We start from the raw sequence: 24,215 nt of genomic DNA on the forward strand, positions 1-24,215 counted from the left end.
CACGCTTGCGTCGAAAATATTCTCGTCAAAATTTCAAAAGTTTTCTATAAGTAATCACATTATATTCACACAAACGGTGATGCTAATTATTCTTTAACTAACCCTAAGAGATTTACCTACCACCAATTATAATTTAACAATACTCTTAAAATAACTCATCTTTCAGCTTTTATACCGAAAACAATCCATACGCGTTGGCGGAGCTATGACGTCACAGAAGATTATCCTACGGCCAGTAACACAATAGAATGAAATTGGATAAAGGGACTCCTACTTTGTACCACGGAGGAGTACCTACTACATAGTATTGTCAGGATTAAGCCAAGAAAGTTTTCACAAAGACTTGCTTGCCTCTAAGGGTAAGCTCATTGTCGTAACTTAATAATACATTAGGGACACAGATCAGTAATGTGTGTCCAATCTTTCTTTGGTAATAATTAATTTGATGTTTCTTTTATTACGCGCGGTGCGGCTGAATAGGATTATTGGTGTGGTTTTGATATTTTTGTTGGTGTTTTCGTAGCTGTGTGTGTATACGAACGAAACAGTCTTTATAAGTCCTGAGAAAGAAATTCCATAAAATTTGCACACTGGTTGTTAGACAATCTTTTAAAGATGTGTGTGTTCATATGTTTATAATAACTATCGTGAGATATACTCAATTAACAGTTTATTCACGTGAGTATACTCTACCCTTAGTATGAGTTTGCGAGAGTGCATTCGGTGCTCTGATTGGCCGGCTCGAATTAACCAACCAATCAGATTACTCTAAACGTAAAGTAAACTCGTACTAAGGGTACTGAGGAAAGCTCTACTAGCAGCGTGTGCGACGTAGCCGCGTCCGCGCACACTGCTCATGAAGAAAAATCCCTCTGTAACTCGAAACAAGTAAAGCAAATCATTAATTTTAGTTAGTAGTCTATTATCATAATGTATTTTTCCATAGATGAGTGAGCACTGTTTCTGTTTTTCTGCCTAAGAACACGAGTGATTCACTCATTCATGGCACATGTCATTCTCGACCCGCCTTGATTTATTTGGACGCTGGCCGCCCTTGACTGAACGCAACCGGCCCATTCAATACGAGCGTGACTCACTCAACTGTTTACTCGTTCATTCGTTCATTCAACAAACAGCGCGTTGAGCTGAAATGATTTTCTTTTTGTTTTTTTTTCTCCTGCCGCCTAATTCACATAGAATGGGGAAGCAAGCAAAGGAATGTTTTTGCACTTTGATAAAAATCCTTTACGGGTTTTGTTTTATGGCAAATGGCTATAGATTTTTTCCTCTCTGTTAGACTTTGAATTCGGGCTAAAACTTGTTTGATACAGGGACTGCATACCGGTATAAATTTCTGTACAATTTTTTTCTGTATGACGTCATACCATAAAAATTTTGTTATTCAAAAATAACAGTACAGATATTCAAACAGAAATGATTCGTGTATTATATATAATTATTTTATTATGTATAATTATTCTTATATCGTATAACATTGGTACATATATAACAGATGATTAGGGTAGCGGTAGGGTAATTTATCTATATTATATTGATATTCTTATGAATTATCGGTTATTCTCGATTTTTCTTTCCTTTTCCTTCGTGCTACAGTCCATCTGACGCGCGCCGCCTCGTATTTCGGTACAGAAATAAAATATCGGTTAAAATAATTGTTGTACTGAAAACATCTTAACAGAAATTAGTTCAGTACATACATTTGAGTACTCATATATTTCTAATCAAATTTTAATATCTGATACCGAAATTACGCTTCAAAAGCCGGTATACAAATAAGAGTAGTGAAAGTTTACTAGTACTATTTAAATATTTTATACCGATATGCCGTCCCTGGTTTGATATCAAAAATTTTTATTGTGTTTTGGAGCGACTGTTACCTAAAACCTCCATGGTCAATTAAATAGTCCATTAACATATTAGCTGATAGTTTGAAAGCCATATATTTGAAGTTCTTTGAGTGCCTATATAACAGATTTGCCCTATCATTATAATTTCATGCCTTAGAGCTACAACTGCGGACTGCCTAGCGTGTTACCGGGGCTCCGGTTCGAAAAGCAGGAGTAAGGATGAGATGGTATTTCGTTTTTAGTAAGAGTCTGACACTCCCTCTCGCCTCACCCAAGGCGGGAAAAGTCATTGGATGATTTTCCCCTCTTAAAAAAAGACCTACAAATCTGTAACAAAATATATCTAGTTTATCTTAACAATATTAATCCTCTTAAGACAAGCCACACTTCCAATAAATAACGGTGCATTTGCAGTCACAAAAACCGTTTCATCTCCAGCTCTATGTTAGAACACCTGTCTAAAGTACCAAACTAGAACAGCGTGTCAAAATTTAGTAAAATATTCCAAAAGTGTAATTTCCGTACACTTCGCAAACGGAGCACGTACCTGCTTCCCACAAGAGATCATAGGCTGTACGATGCAATTCCCTCGCTTCGACGTTGATTTTTTTTCAATTCTTTTTTTAATTTCTTTTTTTATATTCAAATGTAAATGGCGGTTTATTTTGAATGATATTCTCGTTAAAATGTATGAAGAGATTTAGTTACGAATTCGTATTATCTGTTTTCGTACTTAATGGAGTTCGAACGACGGCTTTATTTGAAAATCAATGTTTTCTCCAATTAGAATATTAAATGGTAGGACAAAATGGTGGTCTGTCTTGACGATTGTTCGTTCTATTGTCTTTTTTGATGTAGTTGTTGGGTTCAAATACTGATTGTAGTAGTAGGTCATTATTTGAAGACTATCAGTAGATAGCAATTTTATGAAAAAAAAGATGACATTTTAAACACAGTTCCAAATTTCGCCAAGAGATGGCACTTTTTATTTGATAGCATTTTTTGAATCGCGGTATTTTCGACATATTAGTTGCTATGCGGTTAGACAACGTTTAAATTAAGACTAAGGGACTACACATATACGTACATATGTGTTAGATACTGGAGAAAGTTAAGTGGAGACTGGTCAGCAGTACCCTCTAGTAAATCAAAAACTTATAAGGTGAGATCCCGCACCAACCTGCCAGGTGTGAAAATTATGACAAACACTCTATCAAACGTAGAAGAAGTGCGTCTTTTAAAGTGCGTATAAAGGTAAGCGTCGCATGTAAGCATTGCCGATGATGCGGATCAGTGGATGCAGTTATTTGAGTTTCTTTATAAAACAAACTAAAATCCGTTGCGTGCAATGCGTGCAGGAGGTACGGTGCGGGCCTATAGACGCTTATCTTGACTCGGAAAAAGTCACATACGTACTTACTATTGATAAGTTTCAAAGCAGGCATCTTAAACCTCCGGACTGCTACGACATGCTATGTTATATTATTCTAGCAAAACTTTATTGATCAACACATCAACGCTGCGAACGTCAACAGAAGTTTGGCTATTCTATTCTGGTCCCAAAGTTCACGGTATCCTGTTGTTATTGAAAAATAATAAATGTTTTATGTCGTTCAATGTTAAGCTGGAATTCCACGCCCACACGTGAAGATAATTATACTACGCACACATGTACACATGTAACATGTACACTTACGTCATGACGTGCCTATAGATATGAAGCGTGTACATGTGTGTGTGTGTGTGTGTGTGTGTCTGGCTGTGAAAATGTACGGGATAATTTTGTTACTAGAGATGTGTTTTGCAGCTTGAGCTAGTGTTTTTTTATGAAACACGCCTTTAATCGAGCAGATGTATTACCTGAAGGTAAGCAATCGCCGCCACCCATGGACACTTGAAACACCAGAGGCGTTACAAGTGCGTTGCCGGCTTTTTGGAAGTTAGGAATTTAAGGGTTGTTGTTCGGGAATCGGGAATGGGGAAGATTGGGAAGGGGGAATTGGACCTCAGTTTCACGTCGGTTTTCTGTGAGTAGTCGGAAAGTCATCTTTACTAACAACTGTTTACTTACGTCTTTCGATGTTTAGGAGTCTTTATCTTTAATGACTGCCTCGAAGGTCGAGTGATCGCGACTGCGACTGTCGGACAAGGCTCTCGAGTTCGATTCTCGGGTCGGGCAAAAGTATTACTGGGCTATTTCGGTTTTTCGAAAACTCAGTAATAGCGTAGTGTGTAATAGGCTCACCCCTATTACATGGGACTTATTTAACACAAATGGTGAAAAGTAACGTACAATGGGATAAAAGGCGTGACGTTGCTTTTTTTATCTTTAATAATAAACAATGGAGATCATTGTAAACTCTGAACTATGCGTAACATATCCTACTAAGAATTTAGATATCGGAAAACCCTAAAACACTGATATAAACTACCCACTTAGTGCTAAATCTTATTGTAATCAAATGAGTTCACATTGCGGTTATTACTATCCGTACAATAAGAGTTTAGTACACTCCTGTAATATTAATAGACGAAAAAATCTTCAATGAAATACGTCATGCAAAACGATGCCAACTTTCGTAGAATGATGACGGTTTAAACTGAAAAATCATTTTAAGAACATTGAGCAACATTAAAAATGGCATTACGAATACATAAATATGACGATGATAATACGCTCATTCATTCATAAATACAGATTATAAAAAGAAACTCTTCGAAATTTAAAAAAAGAAGAAGTTTGCGGAATCCCGCGGTTATATGCCAGATACTTTAAATTTCAAACTTGGAATTGCGCCGTCATACTGTTTGCTTCATTCATAAACGTGCAGTGCGCGCGTGCAACGTGACCGCTCCCAAACTCGAACAAGGCTGCCAGTTCCGAGTTTCTTCGAATCGATTATTTTTAGTGAAGTGACCAACAATCGAAAACTTTTGTCATCCGCTCGGAATTCGCTTTGCTCGCGATTTATCAAGAATCCCAACTTTTCCGAGCGGTGGAATGCTATTTACAGAGTACGAACCAAGTCCATCCATCTAGTTGGTCTACATATTTATTATAATACATGTATTCTGTGTACGAACTTACGTAGTCGCATATCTGTGCGCCTGCATCATAGCTGCTATAAATACGTTGATAATGCTGCAAATATATTGACACTAAACAAACATTGAAGTTGATTACATTTATGGGAAATTTTCATACAACGCAATTATTTTAATCATCAACACGGATTAGCATTTTGAATTAAGTATTACCCTTCACAATTTGTGTTGAGTACCTATGTTGTGTCTGATTTTTTGTTAATGCACTCGAATATTACCTATATAAAAACATCTTTGCCAGTTATAAGCAATAGCCAGCATTGTATAAAAAAACATACAAATACTTTATGAGCTGTCAAAATTGTTCGAAGAAAATTCATATAAATTTTTTGAATTAAGAACTACAAGATTCTATGTCACCTTCAATTGACATTTTGTAACAGCACACATTTTGCTATCGTTCGTCAGTTGGCGCGTAAATTAAATGAATGAATGAGTGTAGGAGCAGAATACTATAATTGGTAGTAGTCGTTTACTAGTATACGTCATAGAAAAGAGAGTGAACGCATCTGCATTCAGATGTTGGTACAAGAATGGATGAAAGAAAAATGGATGTGGCTTTTGTATTATCGATTTTTTTAAATAATCTATGTTTTTAATTGTGTTATTGTCAAAATATATTCAACCGTCACTCAATTTTAAAACGCTCTCATAAATAGTTCTGTCATTAGATTTTTTTTTAAAAAAACTGAGATAGAACAATATTAAAGTGCCTACAACTTAAAATTGAGTAGCGTTTCCGTATTCAGGCGTTAAAAAGTATATTGTTTTTATTCAATTTAGCTTTGATTACTTCAACAATTTTATTATATAAATCACGTATAAAATCGCTTTTGAGACGTCGCGTCGTCACTTAAACTAATTTGTTATTCTTCCCAAATTGTCTTTATTCTCATAAGTTCTAAGACAACATCCATAGATTCCTAAGTATCGTAATTAACCTGTACTTGTTTCATTGTTTCAGGCGACACCGTGACACTACACCACGCTGCCGACATGACAGGGCCCTTATGATACCGACCGGCTACCATCACCCAACACATCGCCATCTTAGCTAATAATGTGTCAAATTCTAGGATAGAAACGTATAATAATTAAATGTTTTGATATAAAAAATATTAAATTTACGCTTAAAAAAAAATAATTTGCGAAAAAGTTATTTTTAATTTTCGTCTATAAAAATAAAATTGTAGATAATATAAATTTAAATAAAAATTAATTATAGCGACCATAAATTTTTATACCACAATAACTAAACGTAGAACAGTGGCAGTGTGTGATTTTGTATGTGTTGTAAAATGACGGTGTCGTATTAATCGCGCTAGTTTCCGTTCATATCCGAGTGAGTATATATCGGCGGGAGATCCGTGGGGTGAGCCAAAATGTCGTCTCGAACGGGGCAGCGTGGCACGTCAGTCGCGACAAGCCAGCGGAAACATCGCTCGCGGTCCACCACAAGGTACGACATGGAGAAAAAGCCGAAGAAGAAGGACTTCAGGACATCAGGCACCACCAGCCTGGTGTCCATCCCCAATAGCATCAAACTACCCATGCTCAACAGTGGCCTCATATCGCTTGGTGAGTACTCTTTTATTTTTATTTTGTTAATTAAAATAATAAAAGCAACTAAGTACCTACCCAATTATTTTTTTTAATTATGTGAGACTGCAATGGATTAAAATCTATCTACCTAATTATATTATTTTTTAATTATGTGAGACTGCAATGGATATTAAATATTTTTAAAAGTGCAACAAATACATTGATGATACATTACGTTTGTTTTTCAACCGACTTCCCAAAAAGGAGGAGGTTCTAAATTCAACCGGTATGTTTTTTTTTCTAAATAGGCACACCGATTACGTCGATGTTTATAGACTGATTTATGTGATTGTTTTTTTTTATTCATCGCGTATTACCTGAAATTTTGTAGTTTCAGTGTTTAACAGTCTTTTAGGTATTGAATAAGTATCGTACTATTTCAATTTGACTGATATTTTCTAATGCAAAGCCTTTTTGTCTTAAGTATAAAACTCCGTATTTACCTCCAACTTATAAGAAAATAGCGTTCTTAGCCCTAGTTTTGGTAGTAACCAACTTCCATCTTGTAGTTTCACGCCTTGCTCCTGAACAACTGAACATTCTCTATTTAATCTGTCTGTCAGTTCGTCTCGGCGAGCTTACACGCCTGTCAACCAGCTTAGTACTCATTAATATAAATTAAAACGTAGTAAGTACAAAGTGCGTGAATTGCTGTTTTAGAAACCAACATGGTTTCTTCAGTTGACCTACTTTTGTTAGTGGTGTTAAGTGTATAGTCTACACCAACATTAAGTAAATAACTTATTGTTGGTGTAGACTAGACGGTGGTTTATCAAGGCTCCGGCTCGAAAAGCAGGAGTAGGAACGTGGTGGTCTTTAGTCAGTAAGAGTCTGCAACTCCCTCTCGCCTCGCCTAGGGTGATAGAAGTCATTGGATGAATTTCTTCCCTTAAAAATGTATACAATATACATATACAGTGTATTAATGTTTATTTTTTTTTTTTATTTATTTTATCTGTGTCATGTGGTGAGGATAGAGTAGAAAATATTTGTATACTTTTACTCTTTCCGCGGGTGCCGTAAGAATTGGATAAAGGATTACACATTTGAAATTTACACTAACTGCCTGGCAAGTGTACAGTCAGAGACTAGATTAGATATATCAAACTCTCTTGGAGATGAATGATGATCTACCATCATCTTTTTGGTAAACTAAACTATTTTAATTCATTATCATTTCATCACGAAACTGTTTGACGCGGAACTCGACTAGTTACAAGCCAAGCTACAGGCTCATATCCATGAGGAGCATAACATTTGATACATTTGTTGTCGCGCTGTTGTTGTTGTTCTTGTTTTTGTATTATTGTGCTGCAGTTACGTGAGTAAACCGATAACATAATAAATTAATTTAGTATGTCCCACGAAAGTTATAATAAAATCATTTAAATTAATAAAATACAAATAAGTAGACAAAAATATTTGTTCGCAATTTATTTACCTAAAACCAAAAATGCCAGACAACACTCAAAGAAAATAATTGAGATTCTTCTCAACAAAGTTATATTCAACGAACAATTTCATTCATAAAATTAGTAGGAAGTGCTTTAGTTTTAAATAAATAAATCTGTTTACATCGCTCCCACTTCCATTGCGGATGTTCTTAGTAGAAACAAAAACAATTCGCGGTAAAAAGACGCAATGAAAGTCAACAAGGATGATACATACATATTATATTTAGGTCTTTGAAAAATACATTTACGTAACCAACTGAGATCGTTATTAATTATATTTTTCTCTGAAATTATCATTGGTCTCGTTTATATCGGTTATAATTAACCTTGAGTGGTTATTTTCGTGATCTTGTTTGGTTATTTTTACGTTAGTGCGGTTACAGATTACTGTTAGTCAGTTTTAGTTGATGTATTTTCTAGAAGCGTGAATCTGTTTGTTTTTATTATGATAACGATGCATAATTAAAAGAATTAATTTTTATTACTATTAAACAAAGTGTGTATAATTATAATTGGTAGGTAACTTTATTTTAAATAGGAAAGTATTGTTGCTTATAAGATTGAAATGAAATATGTAGTGATAAATAGTTTGGTAAAAAGCCTTTTGAATTTATTTTTTTTATTGTTTAACAATGTTTCCCCACACTATGTGTTTCTCCTGTGTAGTGTGTGCATTTACAGACATACAATTTCTCATACACATCACACGCAGAACCGAAACAACGTGGATCATACAAATAATTGCGCCGCACGAGAATCTAGTTCGCTACACGTTGCCCAACAACCTCCTGGACTGCACCAACCGTGCAATTGCACAATACATAAACACATTTTTAGTTTACACATTATATATATTAGTATGAATACGATAAACGTCGAAATTACCCATATCTCAAGTGACTTTTAGTGGTAACCCATAAGTGTTAACACACGCATTATCTCATAATGGATAGTTGTTACGTGCAAATTCATCAATTTGTATGTGAAACGGCCAAATATTGTTCTGTAATCATGCCAAAATACCAATCGCAAGTTTGGCATAAACACAATGAGTTAAAATGTGATAAAACCCCACTAAAAGCATTGTTATATTGTTCAAATATTAGCAAACATTAAACAGATATGCAACCAGAATAATCAGCCACTAATATTGGATGTAGATTTTGTGGTACATCGCAAAATTATGTATTTCGATGATTGGAACCTTTTCGGTAATAATGCCGATTATTCGGTTGTTAAAATCGAGATGAATCTACTACATCGATCAAATAAATAAAGTAGTGTCCGGGAAAAATATATAACTAAGGAAGTGTATAAAGAACAGAGAAAAGAAACGGCTTTTCTCTGTTCAAAGTTTAGTCTAATAAGCACTACCTATTCTTATCACTGATAATAAGTTATTGATAAGACCAATAGAAACTTAATCAGACATCGTAATACAGGACTAAGATTTATGTTCACATTTAAATGTCAAGTAAAATAAACGAATATCATTTCAAATAGGTAGTCAAAGACGAAATCAAATCATTTATTTCAGTTTAACCATAAATACATACCTAGGTACCTTTGCAACGTCAAAAAATTAAGAAATAAATAATAGTCTGGCAGTGTACAATAGTACTTACATTATATACAACTTATGTATATATGTATTTGTATACAATAGTCCGAACTCATCCAAGCGAATGATACGTTATGTATGTACGTATGTAGATACATAGAACATCTCAATGGCCGTTCGGATACACGTACATTTTATAAATAGCATATTATGTGGAGCGAATTTTCCACTGCGATACATCCGCCTCTGGGCGTTCAAAGCTCGAAGCGTTACAACAATAAAGATAAGGAGAAACTAAACGTTCCATTTTGAATTTAAATTGTTCGAAAATGTTCTTCGTTCTGATTCTGATATTTGAATTGTGACGTTTTGTTTTTATTGTCTATGGTATTCGTATTCGTATTGGACATTGACATTCTGTTTTCAAATGTGTATTGTGAAGATTGAGACTGTAAAAATCTCAAATAATACGTCATATTCGACGTCTCTTTCAAATCGTTTTGCTTAGAAAGGGATAGCAACAGACAAAGTTTACTTTGGAAACCGAAAGCAGATGTCTGTTAGCACCTGTTAAGTGTCGTTATCTATTACAACGTCAAGGAAACTTTGGGAATCATCGAAATTTTGTAGATTAGCCTACTTAACGTCAAATTTGATCGGTAATTGCGGTAACGAAGATTAATATCAACGTTGGATGATAAATTGAATCGTTGTTAGGAAGCACAAGGGCTGCCAACCGTGATTTATTACACAAATTATGGATGAACGAATTACATTTTTCAAATATTATGGAGAATTACATAGCATGGTGTTGTGCACACCTTTTCTTCAAATGTAAATGCTTAATGGCATTACATTTACGTCGTACAATGGGGATTCCAAATCGACGTCATTTTATTTTTCTTTTGACAACCAAACAAAATTGTCCGTCTGTTAATGTCATCATAGTACCTATTAAACAAATTACTAAACAAAATCATTTATTTGTATTTGATCATTCAACTGAATCGTGGCCACACCGATTACTATCGATTCTATTTTTGAATATGAAACCTTCAAGAAAAGAGCGTATTCCTTTTTAAAAAGCCGGCAACGCACCTGTGACTCCTTACCACCCACGTGGTAACCTGACCACCCACGGGACGATATTGCGGGTGTCCATGTGCGGCGCTGATCGCTTACCATCAGGTGATCCGTACGCTCGTTTGCCTCCGATTCCGTAAAAAAACATGACCATCTCATATGAAAATATCTTCATGACAGCAAAATAAATACCTACCAGTTTCAGTCAATCTACTTGAAATATCTATCGATACATCAGTACATCTAGAGCTTGAATCAGAATTTGTCATCAGACTTTTTTAAAGAAATCTGATTAAAAAGGTAAGTTACAAGAACGCAGACAGACTAAAATAGTTTATTATAAACTGGGTTAAAATTATTTTACAACTAATATAAAAAAAAATACTAATAAACATGGTAAATATCCCGTTTTGAGTTCTAATGATGTTACTAGTGACCATTTTTTTATTTATTTATTATAATTCAACAACAATACCTATAGAGTAACAGTTACAGAACCAAATCGTATACATGTTTTCTTAAAATTAAATTATATCAAAATTAAATTATATTGACCATGTCAGTTTGAAAACTTATAACATAATATACTTTCAACAAATCTATTGTCATTTGAATTTAAGTAGATACAAAAGATTCTCTTTACAATAGTCTGAAAATGTCACCAGCAGTTCAACATACACTAAACTGTCAAATTACTCCAATGAATTTTCTACTTTATTGCAAAACTATAGAGTTGCAAATGTTTGAAAGGAATTTGACAGGTTGAAGTAAATCGACCTGCTGTGTGGTGTACTAAAATAGACTGGAAAGGCTGTTGGCCCGCTCTAGGTCAAGAGAAATGACGCCAGAACGTTTGTTTACAATCTATAGCAAACTGTATGTTGTTTCACACTTTTAAATTAAACGTGTATCATCGCCATTTTGTTCATAGACAAGCGGTTGCTGTTTTTGTTTTGGGAATCTATGGTGTGAGTTGTTTCTGGTCGATGAATGATGTGCCGTTTATATTTTATCATCGGTACAATTTTGCTCCAATATACATCCATTTTCTAGTAATACTATTTCGAATTGATATGTAGCAACACATAATTTTACTACACTAAAAACTAAATAATCGACATAATAACTTTTCGTAATGAAAAAAATCAATTTTCTTTCATATTGTATTAATTCATAGGCAGACGTAAAAGAAACTCAAAGAGAAATTTCAAGTGATTTTCACTGATAAAGGCCAACTGCAAATGGACCGTAACCTATTTAATATCTTTCTGCATATAAAACCTTAGTTCAGCGTACATAGAGTAGATAGATTTAGACATAAATAACGTTTAGCGTCGGTCACGTCTTGTTTGCCCGGGGCGGCTGCCTCCAATTAAGCTTGGCTGTATGTAATTGATTCCGTTGCGAGACGCCACTCTGTATTCTCTATGCTTTATAACGTTTGAATTTGGAATGAATATTATAAAATTTTAAAATGCGAAATGCTAACAGCCTTTTAAATTTAAAAAAGGAATATTTTCTCTTTGATTATGATTTTGTTTGTAGATATAAAAATGTATTTTTTTTATTATTCTTTATTTAAAATAAGGAACGTTTATTACATAAGTATATGCCTGTGATGTATTTTTGTTATGTGTCAAATTATAACGGCTAGGAATTTTGCGCTCTTGGTATGCGAAACAATAAATGATTTTCTCGGAATCTATTCACATACATACATTCAACAGAGAGATCAAATTATGTATGCAAAAGATATTATATTTTCTTATATACTTGGAGCTATTCGGTACTACGCATATTAATATTACACATGAATATTGATCGGAAGACTCAATTGACTAACTCGTAGATAAATAAAATACTTACGCATGTACAGTGGAGGACAGATCCGCCTGATCATTTTAAAATTTTAATACTTGAAACCAGCAAAAACATTTTGCCATACCCCAAAAAAGCGATAACGTTGCCGCTTATAAACGTAATTGGTGACTTTAATTATAAAGACAACCATGGTACTATTGATCCTAAACCTAAATTATGTTAGAATTCTCATACAATGCAAATACAAAGAAGAGATGTCATAACTGGATATCCCTTTAACATAATGCGTGACACTTTACGGGGAGCGCAGGACGTTATAAACTACGTCCTTCTCTATTTTCCATCTAGCAGTCCCATTTTACAAAAACGTTGCCAATTGTCCACATTTTAATGTGCCTTTTTCAGAGCGCTAATAACGTATCTACACCTTTTTACTTATTCTCATATTACTCATTAAGCAGGGCCCATTTGTTTTGCCACAGTACACAATCTCAATATGGCATCTCCTTTTTGTACTTGTTTCGTGTTTCATACAACTCATAAAATATCTGTCCCCACATTACTCCATGCCAAAACCGCTCATAGAAGATAATCTAGTCTATTATCAATAAAATATTAAATAAGATTATATTCTACGAATTAGATGGCCAGTACTTAAGGAAATAGCAAAGAAATACATATGAATATTTGTTATTTATTACAAGACAGCTATATTGGTAAGGAAATTAGTTTTTTTGTAAGGGTTCGAGTTATGAAAGTGGACTCGACAGCTAGAAACTTTTGCAAGAGTCCGGTTCCACAAAAAGTGATTTTTGATAAAGTTTTATAGGAGACATTGTAGATAAGTATCGCTGTAAGCTGTAATCGTGTATTTCAAAATCAACAAAACCTTCAAAAAAGAGCGTTCTTCTTCTTAAAAGGTTACGCACCTGTGACTCCTCTAGTGTTGCGGGTATCCATAGGCGGCGCTGACGCTTATCAACTGGTAACCCGTTTGCTCATTTGCCTATATTCCATAAAAAAAAGATGTCACCTCATCGATCATTTACTGAAAGTCAAATTATTTGCCAAACACTAGGTAGGTAACTGGAGACGAAGCCATAAATATAGGTACATATTTAAAGGTAAATAACATAAAAAGAAAACGGCTTCATTCGAAAACAATAAATATTAATCCTATTAAGTTAGCGAAAAACAATATAATCCTACAATAATCCGGCGAGAAATAACAATAGCAAAACAATATTTTTTTAAAGAGAAAATGTGACGCATCCGTCCTTATATTTTCTTTTGGGATAAAAATGAGAAATGGTGGAGTACCGGCGGTAGGAGACACCGTTTTGGTCCATTAATCCGTTTGTCTCGGGATCACTTATCCCTTTTTCGGGAAATAATATTATTGGTTGTCCGGGAGATATCCGAACTTTCTTACTTTGTGTCAAAAATCATAGTGGAAAAGGAAAATGTGTTAAGTGGTGTTCTATTTGTGAGGGTCTCGGAGTGGGGTCTTGATTCGGTAGGTAATTTTGTGGTGAGTGAATTGAGATATGAAGATAATTTAGTAGGTATAGCATATCTACAGCCATACTATCCTTATAATCTATAGATAATAATGGATTTCAAATTGTATAGGTAGGTATTACTGCCTCTTTTTTTTCGTCAGATCCCCATCATTGTTGAAGAGCGATAAGACTAGGTTTCTATGGGTGTCATAGTTTGTTAGGTTTGATTATTTAGGTACCTGATTTGTCCGTACTTTTCACGTTCAATGTCGTTTATTTTCTGCGTTATAATCAGACTTTGTAAGTTATTGCCCCTATTCAAAGGGCAAAGTCTAATCATTTATTCCTATTAAACCGATAAATGGGTACTTTTGAAATATCAACAAATGAAAAAATAAATAATTGTGTATCAGTCTTTCCGTCAGTAAAGCTGTGCTTGCTTACTGACTAAAATACCGGATTATCACAATAAGGTTGCTCATTTAAATCCAAAATCACATAAGCATTTATAACATTCAACCAATGGAGTTACCAACATGTAGGTACACTAATGATCATAATTTTTCACAAGAAAACCTTGTAAGACTATAATTGAATTCTCAACAAAACTCAGTTCAAGTAATCTTTGCTAAAACAATATTTGACTTGTGTAAGTGATTACTGAAATTACTGAAATTCTCGCTTAGGTATGCCAGTTTCTGTATGACAGTGACAAATTCGAGTGTCTATGTACTTAGAAGGCATATATTTGACTCGCAAGATTCCTGTTCATAATAAATCAGGGTGACATTTCTGGTAAACGCTTTCTGATGTGAAAATGTAGAGGCTCATGTAAAATTTATAGGTGCCGTAAGTAGCTACGATACTTGAAGATATTGTGTGATATGGACCTTTTATTTCTTGGTAGAGAGGTAAAGAAGGGGCGTTTGACTAGTTATGTTTATGTTGCCATGAATGATGGCAGTATACGTACGGTGGAAAATTTCCCAAAAAAAATGTGTTATAAGACGTTCACTTATCAAACATTTATTCTAATTCAAAAGCTGGGATTGAGCTCTTATTATTGTTTTTACTTCATCATCATCATCATCAGCCGAGAGACGTCCACTGCTGAACCAAGACCTCCCCCTTAGTCCTCCATAGACCGATAAGCCGCCATCTGCATCCACTGGCTTTGCACTTTATAATAACAAGTTATTCACGATGTTATATAAGTTATGAGTTACCTTCTTTACTTGACCTAACACAAATAATCGATATTCACAGTCTCCCCAACCAAAAACGTTCTCCAACCAAATTATTAGCCATCAAAACAAACGAGCCATACTACGTTCCGGTAACCAACTCACTACATAATATTTGAGCCCTCTATAAAAGGCTTATTAAGTTAAACATAATATCAAAGGGTCCAAAATAAAATAGCCAGTTTGGAAGGAGATAAAATGACCTCGAGAACTTCGGTACTGTAACCGAGAAATGGCGACTAAAATGGCTCCGGTATCCGATTACAAGCAGTTATGTAATTACGTGTCTAAATATTTGTTGTTATTGTTTTGTTATTATGTGTATTTATTTTTACTAGCTTTTGCTAACAGTTTCAATGACGCTGACTTTGGAGAAAGGATTAAAAGTATCTTAAGTCATCTCATACCCTGTCTGTTTACCAAATTTCATCAAGTTTCGGTTAGTAGTTTCAGCGTGATTGACTGACAAACATCCCAACAAATGTGATTCAAATGTAAACTAAGTGCTAAATACTTATATTTATTTAGTTTTTCGAGAATATCAAATCAAAAAATATTAGTGGAAGATCGTAGATCAAAGTCAAAGGACTACTTTAAGCAATCCACTTACAAGTTACTCACTTTTAAAACACAATTATCTAAATTGATTGGTCAGTCGGTCAATCAATGAAGAAAAAAGTCAGTTAATGAAGCTGTATGCTCGTAATATGTAGATTTAAGTATAAGGAGAAGAACGAGTTGGATATACAGATATAAAAATACATGCGTCAAAACTATTTTACCACACCTTATTACACCATGTACTGCTATAAATTTATTTGCTCCCGAATTTCATTGTTTTTCATATTTTCACTAAGAAAACAAGTTAGTCTTGTTTGACAATTTGACATTCCGCTCACGTTGACACAGCCGACGATTCGACGAAGAGAAAATGCTTTTTATATTATCTATGTTTGTAGGCAACGGCAACTTCGCATTCAGCCAAGCCCAGCCATGTAAGAAAAAAAAAACATTCCCGCTCACATTTTATAGACAGAGTTAGAATACATAATAATATTTACCTACCAAATTGTTCGAGCTAGAAAAATCTAAATACTAAAGCAATATTTGTTCTTCAATCACGCAAATACAATAAATCTTTGGCCCAACGATTTTAGTGCTGGCATTCATGTTCTGTGGTATAAAGATTGATAGATTATCAATCATTTTTATGTACTGGCCGATGACAGTATTGGGGTTGGGCCGAAATCTAATAAAGTAGGTCGTTTGTTAGGGCGAGTCCATTTTCTGGGTGTCCCGTTTCTCTTGTAGTGTTGACGTGTATAGATAACTCCATTACGTGACAGACTAGGTAGGGGCTTGGGTTTCACAAGTTAGGTGCTCCGATTTCTACACGGTTCCGCTGTTTTTCTTATGTTTGTACGAGTAACCTAGATTTGATCTGGCTTCGTATCTGTTTGTTTAAAAAACTATTTTATTGCATTGCAAGAGAGATGAGAAAATTGAGAATTTTGTTTTTCTATTATTATATTTATGGATTTATTGATGATTTTCGTATCACAATAATCATGACTCATAACTGTTCATAAATTACAAGTCTTGTAAAAATTAAAAACAAACTATCCCCCAAGAGTTTCTACCGGCATAAATAAACGTTTAAATAATTCTGTTACAAATTTGTTTCCTCCACAATTAAGCAATTTGTATTTCATACAAAACATATACAATTTCATGACACAATAAAACTATCATCGTTTCCGTAAACCTATTCGCTCGCAAACATACATCAAACGAAAGTTGAAAGCAATAAAACAATATGGCCGTCAATTTCCCGCGCGAATGAGAGCTGTCAATGCAGATTTGCGCGCCACAAGCGATGACGAATGTTACCGAAATAATCTCGTTCGTGTCTATGGCAGGATGTCGCGAGTGACGTCATCATACGTCAATTTAAATAGCTCAGCTTATTGGTAGGTAACTCTTTTGTTTTACCTCGCTATTGATTCTGTGTTGGATTACTTTTTTATTGGCTCACACGCGTTGGTACCGTTTTCACGAAGTACATAAAACGTCCTACGTATAAAATATTTTTGAACAAGATGAACATTGAAATGTTGTGAACGTTTTTATTTTTTATACTTTATATTGTCTTTGTGCCTACCTACATAGGGCAAGTGACCCGGTTGTGGCCATCGACCCCTTTGTGGCCATTTGGGCCTTAAAATATATATAACTTAGGCATGGACAAATAAATTACTCTGTGATATACAGTATTTAAAATATTGAATATTGTAGATACTGATACCGTTGGCAGCTTTAATGTGTCAAACTTCACTTCGATGCAACAAGTAATTCTTTTTAGTTGAGGGTGAAATTGTTAAGATCTTAACAAAAAGGCTAAAGCGAGCGGGTGAGGATTTGGTTTTTATTTTTTAAATCTTTGCTTATTGTTTGGATGTTTATGTTAATACTACATGAAGAATATATTGTCTAAGTGGAACTAAAGTTATTTGGTCGCCATATGTTTCTGAAGTGAGGGTACTAGAAGGTGGCCACTAATGGAGACAAAATTATGAATTTCCCCATCTTTGGCCACATGGCTGGCCAAAACTTTTGTACATAGACGCCCCACTTCTAGTCATTTATCGTATTTTTTTTATTTTTCCTTGGCTTTACATATCAACAAATACATTTTTCATTTTCAGAGATGCAATAAATTGCCTTCACACAAAAGGGAGGTCAGTTTACTTTCCAGCTTTTACCAACGTCATATAAATGTTGATCTCTTTAATTGTAAGTTAAATTCAAGTGAAGTAATAATATTTCATATTTTCCAAACTAAATGAAAACTATTGTTTCTAAAATGTCCAATTTAATTAATAAATTTTGATTACTTTTATTGTATTTTTTGATGGCCAGAACTGGCACACGACCGTGGCCAGAAATGGCACGAATCTGGCCAAAAATGGCACAAACTCCCTTTTTTTTTCTTTTTTATACAGTTATTTTTCTATTGGACGTTCTTTAAAAAAAGGGTTTTCTTAGGCAAGGTTAATACATGTTTAATGACTTTTTACAAGAAATATGTTTGTGATAACAAAAACTATAAGTTAAGAAAGCCTCAAAGTCGACAAAATTCTTAAAGTGGCCACAACCGGGTCACTTACGATACATTTTATACCTATACTTGTGTAGAATGGAAACAAGATAAAAATACGCAAATAAACCCATTACATCTACATAATAATGCCTTGCGGTTATTTGAGAATATTTTATGAAGGAAATTATTATTTGAAATTGCCAGGAATCTGACCTCAACATGTTTGAGGGGAGAGGGAATGATTTGCTTCCGAAGTATTTATGGCTTGAATTTGTGTATCAATGTAAAATTATACGACGATTTATAACGTTTTCTAAACGCCTGTTTCACCACCTTCAGTGCCCGATAAACTTATGTGACAGATATTGCATACAAACTACAAGCTACTGATACATAGCGGGTATCTAGACATTGAGAAACTAGTCCTTAGTTTCTAAATGTATTTTATGGTAGGATGAGAAGTTGATCATAAATACTCATACTAATACAGTTATAGAGAGAGAAACCCAGGAAACTATAAAACTGCGTACCAGTTTGATAACTACGAGCATAATTAGGTACTGCTAAGTTAGTACTTCATTTGAAACTTTAACTTATTCTGTTGAAATACATTTCAAAATGAAAATCGTAATATTTTTTTTGTCACATTCCCTCGCTTAACACTCAACCTTTAACCCTGAATTGAATTGAAATTTCTCCCTTTCAAAGAAAAAGTAAAATATATATACCTATACTAGTCTTACTGCCCCCAGCAATAAATCTGCTGTCGCACTCCGAATTCATATAAACAGTTGTAATAGTAAATCAAGATACAACACCGATTCTCAATTTCATGGCTTTTCGCCAGTAATCTTACCTGGCAACGACTGCTATTTCTATTGGCTGTCGATATTTAACCCACTTTTCATATCTTGCATCAAATACTGAAAGACTCTATGGTTTTTATTCCTATTTGACAGATGTCAATTTTGACAGCTATTTAGAAACTTTTGGTCTATTATGTTGCTAAATGTACAGAATATAAAAAATATAAAACTTAGTTTTCATTAAACTAAATAAAGAGTCATGTTTATCATACTACATAGTATAAAACAAAGTCGCTTTTTCTGTCCCTATGTCCCTTTGTATACTTAAATCTTTAAAACTACGCAACGGATTTTGATGCGGTTTTTTCAATAGATAGAGTGATTCAAGAGGAAGGTTTATATGTATAATACATGCATAATATATCTCCATTGCACCCATGCGAAGCTTGGGCGGGTCGCTAGTGATGAATATTTGAATATTTTCCACAAAAAAGTAAAACTGAGAAACAAAAACGGTCGCTTAGGATATGATTTTCGTCCGGCAATATCCAACAGGGATAATAGAATACAGTAGTAGTGCGGTGACTGGGAAAATAAAAGAGGGGAAATAACGGTACGGAGTTGAAATAGGGGGGAGGAAGAACACGTCCTTGAGGCAAACGTCATGGGATTTCCTGTTTCCTCGCAGATAAGGCAGTGGGAAGCTCGTTGTGCTGTTATTGGCTAACATTCGGCTTTCATAATAGCTGAGCAAACAGGAATAATGCGTGCGTAATGAAAAATAAATGAATGTCGTAGTGGGAGAACAACAATTAGGTTTTTTTTTAATTTTGATTGGTAATTATATAGTTACATATTGTCGTCAGCATTTTTAAGTTTCATAGATAGAGAGCTTTTCTATTATTGACATATTTTCAGGTCTCAAATATTTTTTATTTCAATTTTCAATTTCAGCTATTATCGTCCTACTGTAGGGCAAAGGCCTATTTATATGGTACATAAGGTGAACTTAATGTCATAATTATGGCATCCTCTAACAGTCAATCTATACACCTAAATATCTAGAACAGTTTATTACACTAGAAAACAATTTTCCCTATCTTTCACAGGTTTACGTCGAAAAGTTCGTTCGTTTTCATCGAATCAAATCGATTTATAATCGAGTTTTTAGTAATTAAGTTTCTAAACTTTGACCACGGCTCGTCTAAATGAAAGATTTTAGAACAAATTGATGAACTGTAACTAATATTGTTACTGGTAGAGATTTTACTATCCGAATCGCAAAATTCTAACTGTAGTTGATAACTAAAAGGAAGGTAAACAAAAAAAAAATCGTTTGTTTGTGGTTTTGGGAATTAGAAGGATTCAATCCGTGTTTTAGTTTCTATATCGGATTTAAAATTTACCTACACTTTTCACAGTATGAATTTCATTAGATCCTAATTATTTCTTTTCTTCTCCTCTTTGCTGAATCCATAACATTTATGTCCCTGCCTGGGTCGCGCCAGACTTTAATCTTTCGGGGTTTTCCTGATTGTATCTACTATTGATCCTAGCTTGCAGTAGTTTAGGAGGGTATGGCGGGTTTGGCCCATACAAAAGTCCCCAATTGATACTTTGCAAAAAATCGATCATTTTAATTACATCTCACTCACAGTAACTCCTTTTTTTTTTTTTTTTTTTTGAGGGGGGAAAATCATCCAATGACTTCTCCCGCCTTGGGTGAGGCGGGAGGGAGTGTCAGACTCTTACTGACTAAAAACCACCCCGTTCCTTCTCCTGCCTTAAAGTTTCATTTTTTAAATCAACTGCCACATAAGCCAACCATTTCATCTGATTTCGCGTGTTGTATTACCCGGTTCTGTACGACTGTACCGGACACGGCCTGGCCAGTTTCCTCACACCCTGTGCCGACCACGCTCACAGTTCAGTACGCCATGTTTCAGACCCGATGACTATGTACATCGGCCTGAAAATTCATGAATGAACGCTTTGTACCCTTGTCGTTTGAAATAGGTTAGCTTCGCTTTGAATTTTTTGCGTTTTATTGCAGGAAAAAAAGTGACAGAACAATAGTTTAGTTTTGGCAATATTATTATTATGTGACGCTTGCATGTATGAAAACAATGATCCGGTTTATCCGCCAAAAAAACGTGTATTCGGCAAAAATCGGCTTTAAAATAAAATAAACTATTCACACAAAATACACAAAACAAAACACAATAGCCAGCAAAAAAAAGCAACCAAAACGTAAAAACAATGTTGAAAGTAGCGAAAAATCTGGCTAAATCCTGATTATTCCAGCGCCATCCAGTGCAAACCGGTTCGCGGCGGTACAATCCGCCTGCGGGTCTAATTGGCGGTACGACTCCGGAACTAGATACTCGCCCCTCTTCCGTTTCGCCAGTGGAAGCAGGTTTTGCCGCTAGATACATTATGCTGGGGATAAGCGCATAGCATTCGGAGTGAAATTTGCTATTTAACATTTTGTAACTTTATAGTGACTGTTATTGTTAATTTAGATCTCTATTGAGGAATATGATTAAGGATATGTTTGTCCAAGTTAACTTGTGAACTGACTGTTCCTAAAATGAAATAGAAGTTTGATTTGTACCAGCAGAGTAATTATAACTCATAATATTATTTATTTGCAAAAAATTAACGATAACCTATTCACCAGTTTAACGAATATTTGTTATATAGGAACGACCATTATCAATAAGATGTACCAAAATAACACTACCAATTAACAACATACCAAAAGTTGCCTACTGTTTCAAAATGAAATCTTTATTTTCAAATAAATCAATGGGGCACTTGGAAAGTGAAGAGACTTTCTATACCCTATTTGAGCAAAAACAAGAGCATCTGATACAACCAATCCATCTTCAACAGATAGGAGATCCCGTAACTAAGGACCATACTTTACACAAAAGGACCAAAATTCGTCCTAAATAGATTACAATGTAAACATAAAATTAGTGTTAAGACAAACATCTTTATTCGGAACGGACGCATAAATTATGCGATCCTGTCGCTCTGAGACTAATGGCTGTATTTACGCTGTTGGATGGCGATGAAAACGGGGGAATGTTGTGAATATATTGTGTTATGTAGGTGCCGAATCTATGTATTAATGTTGCGAAATATACAGACAAACAGATATTTTTTTTATTCGCAAAATGTTAATTAAATTTTTCGACTATAATATAGATGCAAAAGTATTATTTTTAGATTATGCGCCTTACAAGAAACAGGCATGAAGCATGTATCTCATAGACGAAAACAAAAATATGCAACTCTAACGAAATCTGAAAAAGTGATTTAATCGTTCAATAAAAGTCCTCATTTTTAAAAGGCCGAATGTCCTGTTCACATGACCTTTAGATTAGGTATGTAGAATTTCAGAAAGTTACAAGAAACAGGCATGAAGCATGTATCTCATAGACGAAAACAAAAATATGCAACTTAAATATGTCTGTAGCCAATGCCAATCGCTTACCATCAAGCTATCTAGTTGACCATTTACCCTCTACGGTATTTTGGAATAACAACTAAACTACGAACTCCACAGAAAACTAATCTTCAAGCTTCAAGTTAGGCTTAACTAAAACTCACAGACAATACCTAAATAGGACAAAGTTCACGACCTTGTTTTCCCGATCAGACATGGCATTTGGGCATTTGGTAATAAAGTACAATCATTAAATGGCCAATAAAGTATACTAATATCTGTTAAAAGATCTGCCCGATACAGATCCATTAATGAAAGTTTATTGACTAGTGGAAACAAATTACTTTATCCAACTGATGCAATCAATCAAGAATGGGGACAAAGAGATAGAATTTGGAGAGAGAAGAGGACACAGACCAATATGTACAATGGTGATCACATGTACCTGACCAGTACTGATTTAATGTTTGCTTGTACCTGATGAGACCGCTTTCTAATATCGTCTCATGACCTTGAATTGATGAATGAATAACTGACTAAGGGATTACACGTGTTGCGTCATTAAACTACGCGGTTATCGTTTTTTTTAGGTTAGATGAGACATTAATAGCAAAATAAAATTTTAAAATGATCAAGCGGATCTGTCCTCTACTGTACACACTTCACATCAGGTTATGCAACACTAGCACAAAGTGGCTGCAGCCCCAGAGCATAATACAACGCCTGAGATTATGTTAACCCTAATCATATACCTTTTAAATCGGTGCCAATAGCATCTCAGCATGCTCTACAAATGGCCTTAAGATTAATAATGATGATCACTAACCCAATTTCCAATGCAGATTAAAACCTTAGGCGAACAACACAGCTGTTAGCTGGTTAAAGCCGGCTAACAAGTAAAAGTTTCGAACTTCAAACGAATTGTTTAGTCGTTAGTTCACCGCACATTTACCAGAAAACATTCAGGATAGTCTTTTATTTAACATTCTACTCTTAATTAAAAAAGCAGATTACATACATACATACATACATAACCTCATGCTTGTCTCCCTAGGGTAGACAGAGAATATGGAACGCCAATTGCTGCTTTTTTTCTTTATGGTATAAGCCGGTAACCTGATGGTAAGCAATCACCGTGGCTCATGGACACCCAAAACACCAGAGGCGTAACAAGTGCGTTGCCGGCTTTTTGGTGGTTAGGAATTTTAGGATTATTGGGCAATCGGGGATAAGGAAGATTGAGAAGGGCGGTAATTGGGCCTCAGGTAACCTCACTTACACAACGAACACAAGCGTTGTTTCACGACGGTTTTTTGTGAGGCTACATAAAAAAAAACCCATAAAAGCAGTTTTCATGAAACTCCCATTAGAGTCCGAGAAAGAACATGATATTTTTAGCTTATAAACCACTCAGATAAATCTCTTAAAACTACAAAGGCCATATAACCACTCAAAAACATTCAGCCCTTATTCAAACAAAAAAAATCGTAATAACATAAAGAAAATTGGAGAGCAAAGAGCACAAAAAAAAACACGAATCACAAAAAGGGACCTCACTCACTTCAAAGACTTGTGAAACTACGTTAAAAAATAAATAAAAATATACGTTGATTGC

The 24,215-nt window shown here is 34.6% G+C and overlaps 1 protein-coding gene across 2 annotated transcripts in view; it reads left to right on the forward strand.

Annotated features, from left to right (window-relative positions):
* The first annotated feature begins 5,937 nt into the window (after nt 1-5,937).
* The window catches only part of LOC118266060 (receptor-type tyrosine-protein phosphatase kappa), an 88,459-nt gene continuing 70,181 nt past the window's right edge, over nt 5,938-24,215 (forward strand). For both annotated transcript variants that reach the window (XM_035579412.2, XM_035579413.2), the window contains exon 1: nt 5,938-6,551. In XM_035579412.2, coding sequence (XP_035435305.1) covers nt 6,356-6,551 — 196 coding nt within the window. In that variant the 5' untranslated portion in view covers nt 5,938-6,355. The remainder of the gene's footprint in view (nt 6,552-24,215) is intronic.

The sequence above is a fragment of the Spodoptera frugiperda genome, chromosome 7 (genome assembly GCF_023101765.2).
Source record: "Spodoptera frugiperda isolate SF20-4 chromosome 7, AGI-APGP_CSIRO_Sfru_2.0, whole genome shotgun sequence".
Taxonomy (NCBI): domain Eukaryota; kingdom Metazoa; phylum Arthropoda; class Insecta; order Lepidoptera; family Noctuidae; genus Spodoptera; species Spodoptera frugiperda.